At 40.2% G+C, this 22,321-nt stretch overlaps 2 protein-coding genes across 2 annotated transcripts in view; one reads left to right on the top strand and one right to left on the bottom strand.

The window, feature by feature from the left end:
* Window positions 1–1,071: 1,071 nt before the first annotated feature.
* Ppid (peptidylprolyl isomerase D) lies at window positions 1,072–20,722 on the top strand. Its single transcript, XM_090343188.1, has 10 exons — window positions 1,072–1,247; window positions 3,318–3,458; window positions 7,454–7,560; window positions 10,119–10,307; window positions 11,155–11,277; window positions 11,422–11,528; window positions 14,379–14,520; window positions 18,841–18,927; window positions 19,024–19,066; window positions 20,190–20,722. Exons 1-10 carry the CDS (start codon window positions 1,163–1,165, stop codon window positions 20,276–20,278), a joined length of 1,113 nt encoding a protein of 370 aa, XP_090199314.1. The 5' UTR covers window positions 1,072–1,162; the 3' UTR covers window positions 20,279–20,722.
* An 18-nt stretch (window positions 20,723–20,740) lies between these two features.
* Etfdh (electron transfer flavoprotein dehydrogenase) overlaps window positions 20,741–22,321 on the bottom strand; it is a 40,771-nt gene continuing 39,190 nt past the window's right edge. Inside the window, exons 12-13 of the mRNA XM_090343189.1 lie at window positions 21,943–22,164; window positions 20,741–21,147 (exon numbers count right to left, since the gene is read on the bottom strand). Of these exons, the coding sequence (XP_090199315.1) occupies window positions 20,984–21,147; window positions 21,943–22,164 (386 nt within the window). The 3' untranslated portion in view covers window positions 20,741–20,983. The remainder of the gene's footprint in view (window positions 21,148–21,942; window positions 22,165–22,321) is intronic.

The following is a 22,321-nucleotide window of genomic DNA, read 5'->3' on the forward strand; positions in this document are numbered from 1 at the left end:
TCAAGGGACTGTTCCCCGCCCCCTCCCCCCCCCCCCCTTGAGAGAGTAAGCGTCAGGCTGACCACAAACCGATTAGCAAGAATACAACTATAAGTCAATGCATCTGCACGGACTCTATCACTTTGCTTTAACATTACACTTTACTAAGAGGAAAGAGAATGTATTTTCCATATGTACACGTATGTGCATATATATGAATACATCTAAATGTAATGTACTATATATTTTACATAGAACACATGTACAGTACACATAGATACACGTGTAAAATGTAAAACATTTCTTGAGGCAGGTTTCAACTCCTACATAGCCTAGGCTGTCCTCAAACTCACGTTCCTCCTCCAAAATACTGGGATTATAGAATTATACTCCATGCTAGCTTGAAAATGTAAGTTTACAAATTCCTCTCTAGGAAAAGTAGATCTGTAATAATGTTTCCCAGGAATGGAAACTGTCCTCTTAGCTGGACTCTAGTGGCTTACAGTTGTAATCCCAGCTCAGACTGAGAGCTGAGGATTGTAGTTCAAAGCCAGGCTGGGCAGGAAAGCCCTGGGGACTCTAGTGAGCAATTAATCACCAAAATGCCAAAAGTGGAGGTGTGGCTTAAGCATCCAGGTGCTAGCTTTGAGCAGAAAAAGCTAAGCCCCAGGTGCGGCAAGAAACAAAACCAAACAGAAACCGTGTCCTCTTTTGGACTCTCAGCAGCAGCTGTTTATGATCTTCAGCCTAACTTTTATCAGTAAAATATTGTAACGTGTGATCCAATTATAGCAATATGGTAATGCAGGTGTTGAGTCCCCCAGTTTATGTCACGCATTGTGCTAAGGCACACACTTGTGCAATCCTGGGCGCGAATTCCTGGGGAGTCACCGCCCCGCTGTGACAGAACAGAGGCTGGAATCCGCACAGGGAGGGCAGGCAAACGCGCTCCAAGGCGGGAAAGCGCGCGCTTGGGAGCGGGAAATCCAACGGAGGGGGCAGGACGCCGGAAGCCAGCCCGACTTCCGGAAGTCGGAACCTGCCGGTGACCTCCGTGGGCGCGCGCCGGAAGTGACTCGAGTGCGGCCGCCGGCGTTGCGTTGGGACCGTGTTCCTCCGGCTGGCGCTGCAGGCTTGTGCACGCGGTTCCTGTTCCTGCTTCTCCGTGTGTCCGCTGGTCAAGATGTCGCATCCGTCTCCACAAGCTAAGCCCTCCGATCCTAGTAACCCCCGAGTCTTCTTTGACGTGGATATCGGAGGGGAGCGAGGTGACTCCAAGGAGGAAGGATTGCAGGTTGCGGGGCGGGGAGGCTCCGGGGCTGCATTTGGGGCCCCTGGGCCGCGCGGAGCCTGTAGGGGCCGTGGTTATCTAGACACGGACCCGAGCGGGACCGGGCATCCAGGCCTAGGTCAAACTGGCGCTCTTTGACAGTGCCTTCGGACCTGTGGGAAGTGGGAAGGCTCTAGAATTTTCTGGCTCAGGACTGGTGGCTTTTACGTTTGTCTCCTAATTTGGCTTTCCGCCACCTTTGCGCCACCTGCTTGGCACAAAATAAGATTACGTTATTGAGATGGTACAAAAAGCTCCTGGCACATCCACTGCAGGGCTCCCGTCATTCTGGTATCTTTTGCCATACCAGATTAATTACTACGTGCGGCGGTGTATATACGTGAAAGAGACTTTTTTTTCTCAGTGCTTCCCCCCCCCCCCCATCACACAGACTGCCACACTAATTCTGTTTTGGCTTTGGGGAATTGAGCTTAATCTAACTGATTGCCTCGTATACGTAATAGCTCAGAAGTTCCCAAGGCTTTGGGGATTGGGGATAGCTTCTAGTACTGTTAAAGGGGAACTCTTATCTCGAGCTACAGAGAAGCCACATTTTGAGAGGCCTAATGGGGAATTTTTATTTGAAAGTTGGCAGACTCATGAGAGAACCTGCAGTCCTGAATACTGCTAGCACAAAACTTACTATAGGCAAAAATCACATGATTCTGGTAAGGAACTAAAATTCTCAAAATCATGTATACAGAAGCAAAGTGAGGTAGTTCACTTAGCTTAGGGGTAGGATGGGGGGCTTAGGGCAAGAATTACCTGAGCTAACAAAATGACAAATAGGCAATTCAATTTTATCTCTAGGGTTTTTGCCACTGGGTGAAAAGTCCTCATCTATAGAAGCAGGTTGATGGTGAGGACAAGAAGTTATTTAAAACCCGTATCCATATTTCAGTACCGGATTGGGTCCTGTTCTGGAACATGCTGGAATTGTTGTCCTGGCAGTGTGTTTAATGCATATATGGGACTTGTACACATTTGCACATAGGTCGTTTGTTTAGAGCCAGCACTAATTTTATTGTAGCACTTTTGTTTCATAGACTGCACTAGGCAGTTTCCATAGGGTGCAGCCAACTTGACTATTGAGAGGGTACTTTTTCTGTTGGTTACTTGGTGGTTGAAATTTCTGGGGATTTGAGAAAATTCATTTGTACTTTGTAGCAGTTCTTCATAGGAAGTTCTTATAAGGAAATCTGCTATAATTGGTACTAGGTAAATTTCAGATTCACTTAGTTGCTTGAGCTTTAGACTAAAATTATGTGAGAAATGTCAGTAAAATTCAGCAATTCCACTACTGAATTCCACTACATCCAAGGGAATGAAGATTGTATGTTAAGAGAGATGTCTACATGCCCATGTTTATTGCATATTACCATAAATAAAATTTGATATATCCAGCCAGGCACCAGTGGCTCATGCTTGTGATCCTAGCTGTTCAAGAGGCTGAGATCTGAGGATCGCTGTTCAAAGCCCTTCTGGGCACATAAGACTGACCAAGAGACTTACCTCCAAATAACCACCAGAAAACTGGGAGCGGCACTATGGCTCAAAGTGGTAGAGCACTTCTAGCCTTGAGCTGAAGAGCTCCAGGACAGTTAGTGCCCAGGACTTGAGTTCAGGCCCCACAACAGACCAAAAGACAAGTATATGTACACAGTGGAAAATTATTTATTCTATAAAAAAGAAATCTTGTCACTTGTGACATGATGAATTTAAAGTGATATTAACTGTACACAGCAACTCATTTACCACTTGATCTCCCTTATGTGCATATTCTAATAGAAATAGGTAGAATACAGTGGTAAATACTGGGGACTGGAGAAGTGTCAAAAGAGGTCTATCGCACATTTGTGATTGAAGTTGATAACTTCTTGAAATTGCAAAAAAGAAGATAGAAAACTTGGTAATTCATGAATGCTGCGACAATTGTACCAACTCTGCTTTGATATTTGCCAGTTGGTTTTTTTGTTCTGTATACTTACAAAATTTTCTTTTCTTTTAGTTGGTAGAATTGTATTAGAGTTGTTTGCAGATATTGTACCAAAAACTGCAGAAAATTTTCGAGCATTGTGTACAGGAGAAAAAGGCATTGGATCCACAACTGGGAAACCTCTCCATTTTAAAGGATGTCCTTTCCATCGAAGTATGTATAACCTTTCTCGATCTAATTATCTTCATATAGATAATGTATTCTTAGGAACTTAGAAAACACTAAACATAGGATACAGGCTAAAGAGGTAGTTCTGAGGAGGATGCTTTGGCATCTTAAGGAATAGTTTAGCTTCATTTATGGTTTATGAGAAATGGAATTGATTTTGAGAGCACTAAAGTTTATCCATTGAGAAGTAGACTGCATTAGCTTAGCCAGTTCTTCAAGCCTCTTCACTGCAAAACTGTGATTGTAAAAGCTTTTTTCCATCATAGGAAGCATTGGTTTAGAAGGCTGTCAATTTGAACATGAACACACAGGTGATATGTATTGGGTGTGTTGGTACATATCTATCAACTCAGCTACCTTGGAGCAAAAAGCACCAGGATTTCATTTGGGGGCAATCCCAGTTAACAAGATCTCTTCTCAATAGTCTAGGTGTGGATTCTTATCCCTGTATAAGTAGTTGGGTAGGACAATTGGGTCTGAGGTCATCTCTGGGCAAGACCTTATCCAAGAAAAATAACAAGTACAACTGGATAAAAAAAAAAAGGCAAAAATGTTGTAAAGTAGCCACTTAGAAAGCATGATACTTTAATTTTAAAACTAGGTGCTATTCTCTCCTATGTCATTTCATGTCTTATTGAAAATTAAATTTTGGGAGGGGGGTGTCTTGAGGCTTGAACTTGGGGACTGGGTGCTGTCCCTGAGGTCTTTTGTTCAAGGGTTGAGCTACAGTGCTACTTCCAGTTTTCTAGTTGTTGAAAAAAGTCTCTTGGACTTCTAGTTGTTAGTTGGAAAAAGAGTCCCATGGACTTTGCTACGTGGGCCAGCTTCAAACTGTGATCCTCAGGTCTTTACTTCCTGAGTAATTAAGATTTACAGATGTGAGCCACCAGTACCTGGCTTAAAATTTTAATTTTTTAATACTGGGGCTTGAACTAAAGGCTTTAATGTCTTGGCTTTTTCATTCAAGGTTGAGACCATAACTCCACTTCTGGCTTTTTTTCTTTTTTAAAATTTGCTCTAGTGCAGTCTGTTCTGGATCAGTCTTTTCTGGATAAGTCTCATGGTCTGGGTGCCACTGTAATCTTGGCTGCTTAAAAGAGTGAAATTGGAGGATCACAGTTTGAACTCTACCCAGGCAGAAAAGTATGTAAGACTTAACCACCAAGAAGCTGCAGGTTGATCTGTGGCTCATTGGTAAAGCGCTAGCCTTGAACAGAAAAGCTTAGGGACAGCACCCAGGCATGAGTACAAGCCTCAGTACTGACTGACAGTCTCTCTCCCCTCCTCCCCTTCTCTTCCTCTTCTGCCCCCTCGCTTCCTCTTCCCCTTTTCTTTCCTCCCCCAAACTCCCTCCAGGATGGCCACTGGTGCTTAGCCATTTCCTACTTTATAATCCTAATTGTACTAATCATTTACACTTCTCCCAGTAGACTGTAAGTTTATGTAAATTCAGGAATTATATGCTCTTATTTTGTGCTTAACATTTGTTATAGTTACTCAGTAAGCATTCAGTAAAAACAAGTGCATAAAGAAGTTAAATTACAGGCTGGGAGCATGTGACTCACGCCTATAATCCTAGCTGCTCAGGAGGCTGAGATCTAAGGATCACAGTTCAAAGCTAGCCTAGGCATGGTGTGGGGGAAACTTATCTCCAATTACCCACCAGAAAATGACGTGGCACATTGGCTCAAGTAATAGAGTGCTAGCCTTGAGCTCAGGGGCAGTGCCCAGGCACAGAGTTTAAGCCTCAGGACTGGCAAAAAAAAAAAAGAAAAAAAAGAAAAGAAAAAATTAAATCATAATATCAGTAATTTTGTGGTGATAGAAATTGAACACAGGGGACCCCAGGGGGGCTGGGAGTTTAGCCAGGTTGTAGGGTGCTTGCCTAGCACGCATGAAGACCTAGGTTTGATTCCTTGGTTACCACATACATAAAAAAGGCCAGAAGTGGTGCTGTGGCTCAAGTGGTAGAGTTCAAGCTGAGGCCCTGAGTTCAAGCCAGGACTGGCAAAAAAAAGAAAAAGAAAAAACAAGAAATTAAACCCAGGGTCTTCCCACATACTAGGCAAGCACTCTATCACTGGCAGCACTCCCAAGTCTAGAAATATTTTCTTAAAAATGTGAATTATTAAAAAATTGTTTTTGCCCTATGTTCTAAACTATTGATTTACTGTTTTCTTTAAGAAAATACCGAAATATGTAACAAAAGGTATGAGAAAATAAATAACAGGAAGACCCACATACTGCTTTTCTTATAATAATCTGCTTCTAAAAGTTTGGGAACTTGGCACTTGAACCATTTCTAAATTGTGAGAGTGATTTACTGTGTCTAGACTAGTTGTACAGACATGTAATTTATGCCAAACACGTGGTTTTGAGGAGTTTGGAATTTTGGAACAAGGTAGACAGAGAATGTCTTACTTGATAAGGTGTAATTACGTTGGGTACTAGTTGCTTAATTGACATAGAACTGTCCACATTTTTGTTGGCAAAAAATGTGTTCTGTGACTTCATAGGAGGGAAAAAAATAAAGCAGCTTGTATATAAATTCCTGTAGACTTTGCCTGTGTCTTCTAGTTATGTATCTCATGTCCCATGAGCATAGGAATCTCTGAACATAGGGGTGATTTTGGTAACCTTTGACACAAAGGAATAATACTGTGGACATATTTTCATTCATGCGTTAAAACTAGGTAATCTGGGTGCCAGTGACTCATGCTTGTTTGTAATCTTAGCTACTTGAGTTTGGGATCTGAAGATGGTGGTTCAAAGCCAGCCTGGCAAGAAAGTCTGAGATTTTTACCTCCAACTCTGGCTCACCTTTTTTTTTTTTTTTTTTTTTTTTTGTCTTACTCAGCCTTGAGTTAAAAAGCTAAGTGACAGGGCTGAGAGTTTGGCCTAGTGGTAGAGTGCTTGCCTAGCATGCACAAAGACCCTGGTTCAATTCCTCAGTACAACATACTAGGAAAAAAGCTGGAAGTGGTGCTGTGGCTGAAGTGGAAGAGCTCTGGCCTTGAGAAAAAAAAGTCCAAGACCATGCTCAGGCCCCCTGAGTTAAAGCTCCATGACTAGCCAAAAAAAAAAAAATTAGTTTAGGGGCCGGGAGTTTGGCCTAGTGGTAGAGTGCTTCCCTAGTATGCACAAAGACCCACGACTGGCAAAAAAATAAAAAATAAAAAATAAAAAAATAAATAAGCTAAGGGATAGTACACAAACTGATGAGTTCCAGCCCCAATATTGACAGCATGCGCGCATGTGTGTTTGTGTGTGTACAGACATATGCGTGAGTTACAGTCCTGGTTCTGACATGTGCACACACACATCTGTGTGTTGCCTAGTGTTCATGAAGCCTTCCATTTATGTCCAGCTTGGCCCCTGGCCCCAATCTATAGGGAATATTGGTCTTTATTTTAGACATAATGAGTAGCTATATAGATAGTTCCAAGAAATAGAGTTGGCACACTCAAGAATTCATTGATTATTATACATTAAAAGTTGGAAGTAAAGTCAAGAAACTTCAATAAAAATTAGAAGGTTTGGCTTTTGAGTTTCAATGGCAGTTTTATAGGGAAGACTTTAATTAGTTCAAAGAATGAATTATTTGAATCTTTGTTGGAGATCAGACAGTAAAATATAGGTTTCACTCAGACTAGAAAGGATAGCATTGCGGGGCTGGGAGTTTAGATTAGTGGTAGAGTGCCTGCCTAGCATGCATGAAGACCCGGGTTTGATTCCTCGGTACCACATGTATAGAAAAGCCAGAAGTGGTGATGTGGCTCTAGTGGTAGAGTGCTAGCTTTGAGGAAAGCCTAAGGACAGTGCTCAGACCTTGAGGTCATGCCCCGGGACTGGCCTCCCCCCCCCAAAAAAATGTATAGCATTGATGAAGAAACAGGAGGATGATAGTACTGTTCATATTCGTTAGCTATGTTGTGCAATCTCCTACATGTTTCACTTACAGTCATATTTCTTTTTTATAGTTATTAAGAAATTTATGATTCAGGGTGGAGACTTCTCAAATCAGAATGGAACAGGTGGAGAAAGTATTTATGGTGAAAAATTTGAAGATGAAAATTTCCACTATAAGGTAAAGTAGAGAAAATTCATGTCTTTGATAGTGTAAAAATTGTTATGTATATGATGAATACTTGACACTGTAATCTTGGGTGTGCCCAGACTACTTTTCTTGTAAAAAGATATTACTTTTCTTGTATTTCGGTCTTCCAAGCCTTCTCTAGGATACTTGGATGAACATAGGGTAGATGGAATACATGCTAGGCAAATGCACTACCACTCAAGTGTTTCACAGATCCAAATGAAATCTTTTAATAGGGAAAATTTTCACCCAGTAATGTTTTTTTCTTAGATAGAATTCTGATACATAGCTCATGCTGGTCTTGTGAGATCCTCTTGCCTCTGCTTCCTAAGTTCTGGCCTCCAAAGAACTGGGATTTGCAGTTGTATACCACCATGCTTGGCCAGTAATGGTGTGTGTGCATGTGTGTGTGTACATGCATGCTTGCACTTGTGTGGGCTGGTTTTAGGGCTTGAACTCAGGTCTTTTTTTGCTCCCCACTTTTGGATTTTTTTTTTTTTTATTAAAGAATTTATTAACATTGGGCCGGGAGTTTGGCCTAGTGGTTAAAGTGCTTGCCTAGCATGCATGAAGACCCGGGTTTGATTCCTTGGTACCACATACATAGAAAAAAGCCGGAAGTGGTGCTGAGGCTCAAGTGGTAGAGCTCTAGCCTTGAGAAAGTCCAAGTATATTGCTCAGGCCCTGAGCTCAAGCCCAGGACTGGCAAAAAAAAAAAAAAAAAGAAAAAAAATTTATTAACATTGATTTTTACATCATATTTCAAATGACATATTTAACAAACAGGTATTCAGGAAGGGAATCTATATACAGTCACTGGCACTTAGATTTTAGAACATAAATAAAATTAGGCTGAGGGTTTGTATGTCATAGATAAATAATCTATGTCATTTTTGAATTTTTGTTAGTTAAGTAGAGATTAATTTCTCATAGACTTTCTTGCCAAGGCTGACTTCATACCGTGATTTTCAGATTTGCAGCCTCCTGATATGTGAACCTCTGGTGCCCATTCAGTAATGAATTTTACTTGCAGTAGTACTGTAGTAATTTCATTGTGATACAGTTTTTACGTGCTGCAGTTCAGCCAATGAGTTTTTAAGTGTGGCCCCCATATGGCAAAATACATTCCAGGGAAAATGTTCTCATTAAAGGATGGTAACATGTACATCTTTATCCTTGAATTTGAAGAGCCACAAAACCATCGGTAAAACCCAGGATGTCAGGGGATTTGCAAACTAGAGGATATGGTTAATGTCCAAGCTCGTAAAGGACATTAGTGGTACCTGAGCCTACTTATCTTCATTGTCCCAAGAACTAATCGGGGTATATTGCATCATTCACGTTTTGAGAGCAAACATGTAAGTATAAAAGTAAAGTGATATATTTGGAAATGAGGACTAGGAGCAAGGTAAATTAGGATAATTTGGAAAGAAATATCACCAGTCTTTTAAATAGTAATTATTTGCTGGAACTGTATGCACATTCTGTCCCTGGCACCAAAGGATTTATAACAATGAGTGATCTGGATGACAAGGAGTTTGTAACCCTAATCTTGGAGACAAGATTTAAACATGTGGGACAAATAAAGAACAATACTATGTGAATACATGCTAGATTATTGAATATACTTGGTTGTATAACTGATACAGGTTTAGCATCCCTCAGTGAAATATTTGGGACCAAAAATGATTCATATTGTATAGTTGTTTGGATTTTGGAAAAATAAAGACAGTGAGAGACAAATATTTTTGGGAAAAAAACAGCTACCTGAAAGATGAAAAATTAGGATTATGTGATGATTGCTCGGTGCTGGTGGCTTATACCTGTAATCTTAGCTACTTCAGAGGCTTAGATCTGAGGATCACAGTTCATAGCCAGCCTAGGCAGGAATGACCCTTCAAGTAACCATTGAAAAGCTGGAAGTAGAATGGTAGTTTTAAGTGGTAGAGGAGTAGGCTTGAGCAAAAAGCTCAGGCACAGTGCAAAAGCTCTGAGTTCAAATCCTAGGATGGGCACATACACATACACAAAAGATTACATGATAAGTATATGTAGGAATTTTTTTAATGTTTTGCACAGTCTCTGAAGTTGATCCACCTGGATGAACTTTGGATTGTTTGCAATTAGGAAAGCACCTGACTGGATAACTTACCTAACTTCAATATCCCTTCCAATTTAGTAAGCTTGTTTGTGAAGATGGGAACACTACAGAGATCCACAGAAAAAGCACCAATAATAAAATGGACAAAGTAGTACTAGATGTCAGTGTAGTATCTTCATCTTAAATACAAACATCTTTTTCAAGATGGCCAGTTTAGAAATAACTGTTTTAAATTTTGATATTATAAGCGTGTCTTAAAGTTTTAAAGTGATTACCCCATGTTTTATTAAGCATAGTAATTTATACAAAGTAAAATCAAAGTTTGTTAATGATTTAAAGTAAAATTGAGATTTGATTTAAGGGGTAGTGCAGTCCGTAATAATTTTATGTGAATGATCAGTAAAAGAACAAGTCAGACATACCTCTAACCTTGGTTTTCTTTCTGCAGCACGATCGGGAGGGTTTGCTGAGCATGGCAAATGCAGGCCCCAATACAAATGGTTCTCAGTTCTTTATCACAACAGTTCCAACTCCTCATTTGGATGGGAAACATGTGGTGTTCGGACAAGTAATTAAAGGCATAGGTGTGGCAAGGATACTGGAAAATGTAGAAGTGAAAGGTGAAAAACCTGCCAAAGTAAGTAAAAATAGACTTTTAGCTTATTTGCTGTCTCAGAAATGTAAGCTAAAGGATTAGGCAAATATCTTGAAAAATGTTCAGATTTTTGCATTAGGAGCCTAAATCTGCCACTTTTTCTTTAAAACTATTTTTACAGTGTCAAAGAAGGTTAATATATAAATATATGTATATATATATATATTTATTCAAGTAGTTCTACAAGGGGGGTTCAATTCAAGTCAGATCATGAGTATATTACATCTTGGTCAGTGTTGCCCCTTCTCTTGTTCTCTTCCATTTACTTTCCTCCCATCCCTACCCTCAAGTTATATAGTGTACATTGAATCTAATGATTGCATTTGCTCACTGCTTGTCTCCACATTTGTTGTTCGGTGTTCTTGTTAGTTGTCCAAAGGAAGTACATTATCAGACTTATCTCCTACGTATACTGTAGTGTAGTATAGTATAGTATACTATATTAGTATAGTTGTACTAATTCCTGTCTGGAACGAAATGATCAGACTAGTACCTAGCATATGTACCAAGTTCTCAATGGGGATTGGAAACTCAGTTGTAAGTAGGTAGTAGGCTGGCATTCAACTTACAAAGAGATAGAAGTAAACCAGAACCCAATGTTCCACCAAAGACAATTACATGATGCAATTTTCAAACATCACTGAGCTGAATAGCAGTAGAATGACTTACGGAGACATTGTGTTGATTAGTTGGAATGTATATAGAAGGGCACTGTCACATAGCAGATAGATAAGCCTCCTAACTGAAATCTGTGACTTGTGCAGTACTGCACATGCCTCTACCTGTGTCGCTTTCATTATGTGCTTGAGCAATTTTGTTATTTTTACAGTTGTGCATTATTGCAGAATGTGGAGAATTGAAGGAAGGAGATGATTGGGGAATATTCCCAAAAGATGGCTCTGGTGACAGTCATCCAGATTTCCCTGATGATGCAGATATAGATTTAAAAGATGTGAGTATCTTTTCAGGAGTCACGCATAAATAACAATTTTCAGTACTAACACTTTGAGCTTTTGTATCAATGTGTCATAATGATAGATTCTATCAATAAGTCACAATACTTAAAAGAGTCTAACATTTGTTTTCTTTTATTCAGGTGGATAAAGTTTTATTAATAGCAGAAGACTTAAAAAACATTGGAAATACTTTTTTCAAGTCTCAGAACTGGGAGATGGCTATTAAAAAATATACAAAAGTTTTAAGGTAAGAAAGGAGTTTTAATAAATTATTTTTAAGAATGTAACTTGTTTAGTTTATAGTAAAATTCAAAATTGTTCACTGTATTTTTGTCAGATTCATTGCTGAATAAACATGTATTAATACAATGTCTTACTAGCTTATTTTGAAAAATTTTCAGAGTACAGAAAGGTCAGAAATCTCATTAATGTATACCTGCGTTCAAGTTTTTTTTGCAGGGAGTGAGTGGGTGGTAAGGCTTGAGCTCAGCATCTTGCTTGTTTTTTTTTGCCAGTCCTAGGCTTGAGCTCAGGGCCTGAGCACTGTCCTTGGACTTTCTCAAGGCTAGAACTCTACCACTTGAGCCTCAGCACCACTTCTGGCTTTTTTCTATGTATGTGGGACCGAGGAATTGAACCCGGGTCTTCATGCATGCTAGGCAAGCACTTTAACCACTAGGCCAAACTCCTGGCCCAGCATCTTGCTTGTTAGATAGGTACTCTTATGCTTGAGCCACACTTCCAGCCCAGTTTTAGCTTTATTTGTATTTTTGCAGAACTTATTTTGAAGGGAAATTGATAAAGTGTTTTAGCTTTGAATATTTTAGCATGTATTTCGTACAAGACCATTTCTATACAAATTCCAATGCTGCTAAGACACCTCCCAAGTAATATGGATACAGTATCTAATATTTTTTTTACAAGTTATTTCTTTTTTTTTGCCAGTCCTGGGCTTGAGCTCAGGGTTTGAGCACTGTCCTTGGACTTTCTCAAGGCTAGAGCTCTACCACTTGAGCCTCAGCATCACTTCTGGCTTTTTGATATGTATGTGGGGTACCGAGGAATCGAACCCGGTTCTTCGTGCATGCTAGGCAAGCACTCTACCACTAGGCCAAACTCCCGGTCCCTACAAGTTATTTCTTTTAACAATAATTTAGGAAGTGGCACTGTAGCTCAAGCGTTAGAGCTCTAGCCTTGAGCTGAAGAGCTCAGGCATAAAATGAAGCATAAAATAAAATTTATTAAAAAATATTGTAGTTTGAATTTTATGTTTTAGTCCAGCATCAGTGTCACTTTAGGCTTTTGGTCATTAATGTTTCATGATGTCTTTTTATTAATTGAGATATTTGTGAAATCCAAGTTATCTTTTTTTTTTTTTTTGTGGTCAGTTGTGGGGCTTGAACTCAGGGCCTGGGTGCTATTCCTGAGTTTCTTTTTGCTTAAGACTAGCACTCTACCATGTTGAGCCACAGCGCCACTTCTGGTTTTTCTGGTGATTAATTGGAGATAGGAGTCTCATAGACTTGTGCCCAGGCTGGCTTTGAACTGCAGTTCTCAGATCTCAGCCTCCTGAGATATAGGATTACAGGCATGAGCCACCAGCACCCAGCTCTTGACTCTTTTTAAGTGCTTTTCTCCTTTTACAGATAAATGGTATGATGAGCCACAGCACTACTCCTGAGCCACAGCACTACTCCTAATTTCCTGGTGGTTAATTGGAGATAAGAGTTTCTCTGTTTTTAGTGCCTGGGCTGGATTTGAACCATGATTCTTAGATCTCTGCCTCCTGAGTAGCTAGGATTACATGTGTGAGCCACCACGCCCAGCCATGGTTTTCATTTTAATGTTCAAAGGGCTCAGTATTTCTCCAGTGGATGCTCCCTTTCATCTTTTTTTTTCTTCCCTCTGTGATACTAGAATTTGAACCCAAGGTCCTATGCATGTTAGGAAAGCAGCCATTAATCCCAACCTCGTTTTCGCTTGTTCCTTTAGTTAGTGAGCATTTGCTTGTTTTCTGGCATAAGATGTTTCCAGTTTATTATTTACTTAGGGTATAAAATGTTTCAGGATATAGGCCAGGAATTTGGCCTACTGGTAGAGTGCTTGCCTAGTATGCACGAAGACCTGGGTTCGATTCCTTGATACCACATATATAGAAAAGAGTCGGAAGTGCTGCTGAGGCTTAAGTGGTAGAGCTCTAGCCTTGAGAAAGTCCAAGGACAGTGCTCAGGCCCTGAGCTCAAGCCCAGAACTGGCAAATAAATAAATAAAAGAAAGGTTTAGGCTATTTATTCATTTATTTATTTCAGTCCTAGAGCTTGAGCTGAGGGCCTGTGCATTGTCCCTGAGCTGTTTTGTTCAAGGCTAAATTCTACCACTGAGCCATAGCTCCACTTGCAGCTTTTTGTTGTTAATTTGAGATAAGAGTCTCATGAATTTTCCTGCCAAGACTGGTTTTCAGCTGGCTTTGAACTGTTGGTATCAGATCTGAATATCTTTGTTTTTGTTTTCATATCTGGTATAAGGAGTTTCATATCTGATATAAGCAGTTTCTCTAAGGAACTCTGATTACTTCCCAAGAAAGACAATGGTAGAAAAATTCTGGAGCCAGGTGTTCTGTTTCTAGGCTTTTTTATGGAACAGTCAGGAGGAAAAAACCTACACAATGCAGTTGCTGTTTTCCTCATTCAATTCCTGTTATCTCATTTTGAGCATCCTGATTCTAAATGCAGTTATGTTGGAAAGCACACAGTGGGGACCTGAATTGTAAAAGCAGAAGTGTTTTATTATTAGTGCATAATTAGATTTTGGAATTACTGTTAAATTCCACTGTTTGAACATTTTTGTTGGAACAAATACAAATGCCTTCTCAAGCAAAATACTGGGGCTGTGGGGAAGGGACATGTAGCTTAGAATAGTGTGTTCTTAGTACGCCCCCAGACCTTGTTATTTTTTAGCTTCCCCTAAAGATAGTTATCATTGAATATTAAATTTAACATTGAATAAAAGTTTTTCTATCAAGTACATCACATAATACAGTTAAACCAGAGCAAATCTTTGTGTGGCATTACATATTGCTTATTAATGTGTTTTCCAGATACTTGGATAGTTCAAAGGCTGTTATTGAGAAAGCAGATACATCTAGACTACAACCCATAGCTTTAAGCTGTGTGTTAAATATTGGTGCCTGTAAACTGAAGATGTCAAATTGGCAGGGAGCAGTTGACAGTTGTTTGGAGGTGAGTCTGTTAACTTCTATTAATATTATTTTTTTGCCAATCCTAGGGCTTGAGCCTCGGGCAGGGCACTGTCCATGAGCGCTCAATGCTAGTACTCTATCACTTGAGCCACAACTCCACTTCTGGTTTTTTCCATTTATGTATTTATGTGGTATTGAGGAATCTATCCCAGGGCTTTCATGTATGGAAGAAAAGGACTCTACCACTAAGCCACATTCCCAGTTCTGTTAACTTGAAGGAATTGGTCGTATGTGTGTGCACACGTGCTTGAACTTTAGGACCTGGGTTTTGTCCCTTAGCACTCTATTACTTGAACCACAGCTCTACTTATGACTTCTTTGGTGATTAACTGAAGATAAGAGTCTCATGGACTTTCCTGTTCTAGCCATCTTCAAACTGTGATCCTCTGATCGCAGCCTTCTGAGTAGCTAGGATTATAGGTATGAGCTGGTATGCTGGTATCCAGCTAGGTTGGCAATTTTTTTTATTAAAGAATTTATTGGGGAGGGAAATGGGGACCAAGACATGAGAAAGGGTATCAATATTTGTGAAGTAATGCACCTTCTATTACGTAACCCTTCTAATAATCACAATAAAAGTATGAAAAAATATTAACATTGATTTTTGCATCATATTTCAAATATCATGTTTAACAAACAAGTATTCTAGAAGGGAATCTATTAGGGTGGCAATTTTAACTTACTAACTTGAATAAAAGCAATTTTTTTTTTTTTTGGCCAGTCCTTGGACTTTGAACTCAGGGTCTGAACACTGTCCTTGGACACTCAAGGCATAAGACTAGTGCTCTGTCACTTGAGCCACAGCACCATTTTTGGCTCTTTCTATGTATGTGATCCTGAGGAATTGAACCCAGGGCTCCCCACTGGACCACCAGGACATGCTCCGGACTCTGCTTTTTTTACTTTTTTTTGGTGGGTCATGGGGCTTGAACTCGGCCTGGGCATTGTCTCTGAGCTTTTCAGCTCAGTCCTACCCTTGAGCCAAGCCCCACTTTCCGTTTTTGAGGTTAATTGGAGATAAGAGTCTTAGTACCTTTTATGCCTGGGCTGGCTTTGAACCTTGATGCTCTGATCTTAGCCTCCTGAGTAGCTAGCTAGGGTACAGGCGTAAGCCACCATGCTTGGCTCCTGCTTTTTTTTTTTCATTATCCCTTTCCCCCAGCCCCTTATTGATCAGGAGTTTCCAATGGGATTCCTTATACCACCTCTATAAATAATTGCAGTGTATTCGTTTATTTTTGAGTTGGTTGTGGGGTGTGAACTCTGGGCCTGGCTGCTGTCTTTGAACTGTGCTTAAGGTTAGTGTTCCACCACTTGAGCCACAGCACCACTTCAGTTTTGTGGTGCTTATTTGGATTATAAGCATGAGCTGTTGGTGCCTGGCTGCTGGTAAATACCTTTTGTCAACTGGTTGTAGTTTGTAGTAGGCTTTTTCTCTGCATGCATTGAGATGATCCCTATGGTTCTTCACCTAGTCTCTGTTGACCTGGTGAATTACTTTTATGGATTTGCATGTTGGACCAGCCTTGAATCTCTAGAATGAAGCCTACTTGATCATAATGAGTGATTTTTTTTTTAAATTTGTTTCTGTTGGCTAATACTTTTTTTTTTTTTGCCAGTCATGAGGCTTGAGCTCAGGGCCTGAGCACTGTCCTTGGACTTTTTCAAGGCTAGAGCTCTACCACTTGAGCCTCAGCAACACTCCTGGCTTTTTGCTATGTATGTGGTACCGAGGAATCGAACCCGGGTCTTTGTGCATGCTAGGCAAGCACTCTACCACTAGGCCAAACTCCTGGCCCCTTGGCTAATACTTTTTAAGGAGCTTTGTATCTGTGTTCATCAGAGCTTGGTCTATAGTTTTTCTTTTTTTTTTTTTTTTTGTATTCTTACCTTGTTTGGGGATTAGTATATTGTCTTCATAGAACTGAGTTTGAGATTGCTCCCTTTGCTTCTATTTCATGGAAAAGCTTGAAGAGTATTGGTATTAGTTCCTCTTCAAAAGTCTTATAGAACTCCAAAGTGAATCCATCTGGGGCTGAGCTTTTTCTTTGTTGAAAAACTTCTGATTACTTTGTCTTGTCCTTACTGGTTTGTGGCTTACGGCCTGGGCATTGTCGTGCTCTTTAGTTGAAGGCTACTGCCCTACCCCTGGGCCTGGGTGTTGTCCCTGAGCTTTTCAACTCAGGGCTTCCACCCAACCCATTGAGCCCCAGTACCCCTTGAGCCACAGCCCCGCTTCCCCTTTTCTAGTGGTTAATTGGAGATTAGAGTCTCAGGTTCTTTAGGTTCTTTAGTGCCCGGAATGGCTTTGAACTACTGATCCTCAGATATCAGCGTCCTGAGTAGCTAGTATTATAAGGGTGAGCCACCATGCCTGGCTTGATTTATATTTTCTTGGTTCAATTTGAATAATTTGCATGTCTCTAGAAATTTGTCTATTTCTGCTAGATTTTCTTTATAATCGTTAGGATAACTTGGATTTGGTTTGTTGTCTTGATTGCCTAGGAATCTTGTAATCTTTCAGTGTGATTTACATATTTGGATTCAGGGATTATCAGGGGTGGCCCAAGCTTTGCCCATTGGTGCCTGACAGGTGGTTGCCTTTGCTTGGCCTAGGCTTGGTTTCCACTGTTAGGGCTAGCCCCTGTGTACACCTCAGCCCCAGCTAACTGAAAGGAGCTTCTTCCTGTCTGCAGCAGATACTGGGAAGGTTAGATTTGGTCTTCTAGGACAGTCATTAACTTCCAGAAGGTTGTCTCCCAGGATGCACAAGGATTTTTTTTTGTCAGTCATGGGGCTTGAACTCTGGGGTCTGGGTGCTATCCCTGAGCTCTACAGCACAAGGTTACTGCCCTACCCCTGAGCCACAGCCCCACTTCCGTTTTATTGGAGGTAAGAGTCTCACATAAAGACTTTAGTGCCTGGGCTGGTTTTTGAACTGCTATCCTCAGATCTAAGCCTCCTGAGTAGCTAGGATTAGAGGAGTGAGACATCACCTGGCTTCTTAAGTTTATTTAAAAAAATTTTTTTTTTTGCCAGTCCAGGGCTCGAACTCAAGGCTTGAGTGTTGTCCTCAAGGCTAGAGCTTTACCACTTTAGCCATAACAGTTTTACTTCTTCATTTTCCCCTCCCTTCCTTCCTTCCTTCCTTCCTTCCTTCCTTCCTTCCTTCCTTCCTTCCTTCCTTCCTTCCTTCCTTCCTTCCTTATTTCTTTTCTCTCCCCTCTCTCTTTCCTCTTTGTTTTTGTGGGCCATGGAGCTTGTACTGGTTGCTGTCCCTGAGCTCTTCAGCTCAAGGTTACTGCCCTACCTCTAGGCCTGGGCATGTCTGAGGTCCTTTTGTGTCCTGGCTGGCTTATTTATTTTTTATTGTTGGGTAATGTATAGAGGGTTACATTTACATTCGCCAGGTCCAGCTTTTTCCTGTGTATGTGGTACTGAGGAATCAAACCTGTGTCTCTGCATGCTCGGCAAGTACTCTATCAGTAGGCCAAACTCCTGGCCTGTGCACAGGGATGTTTTAGTGTCTTTGCCCTGAGTTGGTTCTCTCCCCACAGGTGGCCAGCAAGCACTTGGTCTGCTTCGTTTTATTTATTTATTTTATTATTATTTTTTTTGCCAGTCATGGGCTTGAGCTCAGGGCCTGAGCACTGTCCTTGGACTTTCTCAAGGTTAGAGCTCTACCACTTGAGCCTCAGCACCACTTCTGGCTTTTTTCTATGTATGGGGTACCGAGGAATTGAACCCGGGTCTTCGTGCGTGCTAGGCAAGCACTCTACCACTAGGCCAAACTCCCGGCCCCTCTGCTTCGTTTTATGCACGTGTGTGTTCTATCTGCTACCAACACGGATGCAATTTGTGCCTCCAGACAGGGTCCAGCAGGTCCTGACAGGGGCTAGTGCTTTGGCTACCAACAGGAGTGTGCTGTCAATAGCAAACAGTGGCAATGTGTGGTTCCCGATAGGTGCTGTTTCTCATATGGAATTGTTTCAGGGATCTTGTAGGCCAGTATGTGCATTTGCTTGGCTATTCCGAGCTAGAGAGCCCTCCCCTAGCCACTGTCCTGTCTGTTACAAAAGACTGGGATTTGGACTTGGATTACTCTGGGATGAGGGGACAGGTCCCCACATGTACATGGATTTTTTTGCTTGATCATTTACTCCTTGTTGCTGGTCTCTTGGGGGAAATGTGGGTTAGGACCTCAACTCTGTTTAGAGAGAGCTAGGGCAATTTCCTATTGCTTCATTGCCATCTTCCTCCTGTCTGTCTACTTAATGTTATTAAAAAATTTTTTTTGTAGGCGCTTGAAATAGACCCATCAAATACCAAAGCACTCTACCGCAGAGCTCAAGGATGGCAAGGATTAAAAGAATATGATCAAGCTTTGGTAAATTTTGTTATGAATTTTTTAATACATAATTACCTTTTTAAAATCGTATGTGTAATTTTAAGATGTTTTAAAATTTTTTCTTTCTAATTGAAGGCTGATCTTAAGAAAGCCCAGGAGATAGCACCAGAAGATAAAGGTAAGCCGGCAGTGTTTGTAGTCAAAAGTTCATTTTACCCTTTAAAATTTTCTCCCCATTAACCACACTTTTCACTTAACCTTGCCAAATAATAGATGTTTATTTAATAGAAACAATGCCTATTAATCAGGCCAGGTATTGATCAAATAGTAAGTGAGTAAGACAGTCAAGGACCCTGCTTTCACAGAGCTCACATTCTAATTTCTCTCAAGAATGTACCAGAACATTGTTTTGCCTTGTCATTTGAGGCCCAGTTTCTATTACTGTGATATACTACTTGAGAGATCCGCACTAAGAGATACAGTACTCATTGTAAATGTACCTTTTGGGACCATTCTCTGAGCTGAATGTGTTGCTAGATATGTATTTTAGAAAAGCTATCATAAAATATATTTGGTTGGGAATTTGTCCTAGTGGTAGAGTGCTTGCTTACCATGCATGAAGACCTGGGTTCGATTCCTTGGCACGACATACATTGATGTGGCTCAAGTGGTAGAGCTCTAGCCTTGAGAAAACCCAAGTACATCTTTGGTCTCCTATTACTGACATAAAACAAGGGAAGCAATTCTAGCCCTCTTGAGTGAAAAGAGCAAAGGCAAATAAATGTTTGTTAACTGAGGCTCCTCAGTTGGCAGCCTTCTGAAGTTATACTTAATTTTTGTGACTTTTCTTTCTCAGATAAAAAATTTCTGCTAATGAAGCTGAGTTAAATTTTTCCCCCCTTTGGTTATGGGGCTTGAACTAGCCTGGTGCTTTCTCTGAGCTCTTCAGCTCAAGTCTACCACCCTACCCCTGGGTCCGGGCGTTATCCCTGAGCTCTTCAGCTCAAGGCTACTGTCCTACCCTTGAGCCAAGCACCACTTCCCCTTTTTCTAGAGGTTAATTGGAGATGAGAGCCTCAGGTCCTTTTCTGCCTGGGCTGGCTTTGAACCTTGATCCTGAGATCTTAGCCTCCTGAGTAGCCAGGTATGAGCCACTGTGCCCCGGCTAGCTGAGTTAATTTTTATGGGGAAGTTTTATCAAGGGAAGGGGAATGCAGTACCATTACCACAGTTTGTTGGTTCTAAGTTTTTTTGATGCTTTGGCAGGTGACTGATTTTTTTCTTTCTTTCTTTTTAAACAGCCATCCAGGCAGAATTGCTGAAAGTCAAACAAAAGATAAAGGCACAGAAAGACAAAGAGAAGGCGGTATATGCAAAAATGTTTGCTTAATAAGGATTCACTTTTGCTTATATGTTACCCATTGATTATATAAAGACAGTAAGACAATATGGGTTCTAGATAGGATCCCTAGTGTGTTTGCTTTGACACTTTAGTCCTTTGTTGTTTACAGTTAGAAATACTGATGGAGGTAACCTATTAATAAAATATTACAAAATGCAGCGAAGTTGATTTTTTTTTTTTAGGTGGTGCCAGTACTTTACAAAAGAATGGTGTTTGGCCAGTTTTTAAACTCCTAAAGTCACAGCTTGTTGAATGAACAGATAGAAGCTTAAGTTTGTATATGTTATTTATCTTTCTTTAAATGTACCTTTGGATGTTGTTTTGTACTTAGGTATCTATTCTTGGGTTGGTACTTTTTCTGCAAAAGGCCAGATCATAAATATCCATCTATATATCTGGACATTGAACTTTAGCAAGTCAAATGTACAATGTAGTTTAGTAGTGCATTTTGCTATTCCTGAAGTCTTTGAAGACCTGAAGAGATTAAGTGGCAGCTACATCTTTTGTCGTTTTATTTAAGAGAAATATTTCATGATTTTTAGGGAATAATTTTAAATACAGTATAAAGTTTCACCACTATTTTTCACCACTATCTTTTGTGAAGGATACTTATTTACCTCTGAGCATTTTAAAGTTTGATTGCAGTATATTCACAGAAACAGAAACTGGTTGTCAAATGAAATAAGTTTTAGTTTACATTCCATTGTAAGCAGGTCCTCCTCCACCTTCGGGCACTACCCAGTTAATATTCTGACTTGGATCTTTAATATCACATGTTTTGCAGTGCACACAGTTCTGAGCATTTATCTGTAGACGAAACCCATCACCTTGTTCCAGAGGTACAAATTCATAAACTCCTGCAAAATAAAGATAATGTGAGGGTTCCTAAATCCCAGAAGGAATACCTCCAAAAACTTGAAAGGTTATTTGTTTATATTTGCATTTGTAAAGAATATTAAAGTTGTATGTTGCTAAATTTAGCAAAAATGTAAAAGGTAAACCAGATTGGTATGTTAGTTCACTAGTGCATAATCAATGCTTAACTGTCTTTGAAAAAGACTGAGAGATATTGGACCCATTTCTAAACTCATTGGAGTTTATACCCTACTGTGATAAGAGGTTTTTTTTTTTTTTTTAAAGACAGTTAATTTCCTTGTCCCTGAAGTTTAGATATTCTTGTCTCCCAAGGCCTTGAGAACATACGAATTTTCACATGTAGAATATTATTTGTTTTCATGTATCATTTGAGACCTGGTATTGATTGTTGTTGAAAGTAACAAAATATTGGAGTATTAATGTTGAATTGAAAGTTTAGCACCTTTCCTTGGAATTAGTTTGTCTATAGCTTAACTAGCATGTGTATATGTGTGTATGAATTCCCACATACACCTTCATACTAGGCTACCATGACAGAAGTGATCATTTTAGAAAATCACAAGAACTGGTGGTATTTTCCATATACTTTAACTTAGTCTGATGCTGTATTTGGAGAAATATCTGAACTAGGATTAAGTAGGAAGCTGAATGTAAAAGTCATTCACAACAATTTTCAAATAATGGAAAGAAATAATTTCACAAAGGAACACATTCCTGAAACGTTGGAAGCAGATACTTGTGTTCATATTTTAAAATGAAAAGAAACTATTACTTACCTGCAGGGCAGAATCGCTGCTCAGGCCCATCATATATGGATAGATTTCTATTTACAGGTACACTGTCATCCTTTAGAGTTAAATGTGCTGGCTGGTCGTGTTCATGGTTAGTACCACTCAAAGCCACAGACGACAAGAGGTCAAAACTGATTTGTCCATCAGGTTTTGGATATTCTATAGGAGTGCAGTCCTTGGCTGGTTTGAGCTGATCAGAGTCGGAACCTTCAACAATTTTGAGGAGAATGCTTGATAACGGTTTTCCAGTGCATTGTTTCCTTTTTGCTACTACTGGTGAACTGAACCAAAGGCCCCATGCATGCTCAACACAAGTTCACAGTCAGACCATGTATCCATTTACTGTACCAATTTACTGGTGGGA

This window comes from Megascapheus bottae, chromosome 13 (genome assembly GCF_031878675.1).
Source record: "Megascapheus bottae isolate mThoBot1 chromosome 13, mThoBot2.hap1, whole genome shotgun sequence".
Classification (NCBI taxonomy): Eukaryota; Metazoa; Chordata; class Mammalia; order Rodentia; family Geomyidae; genus Megascapheus; species Megascapheus bottae.

Coding starts and splice junctions, on each gene's coding strand:
- Ppid (XM_090343188.1), top strand. CDS start 1,163: ATGTCGCATCCGTCTCCACAAGCTAAGCCCTCCGATCCTAGTAACCCC. Junction 7,561..10,118: donor ATGAAAATTTCCACTATAAG/GTAAAGTAGAGA, acceptor TTCTTTCTGCAG/CACGATCGGGAGGGTTTGCT. Junction 11,529..14,378: donor AAATATACAAAAGTTTTAAG/GTAAGAAAGGAG, acceptor TGTGTTTTCCAG/ATACTTGGATAGTTCAAAGG.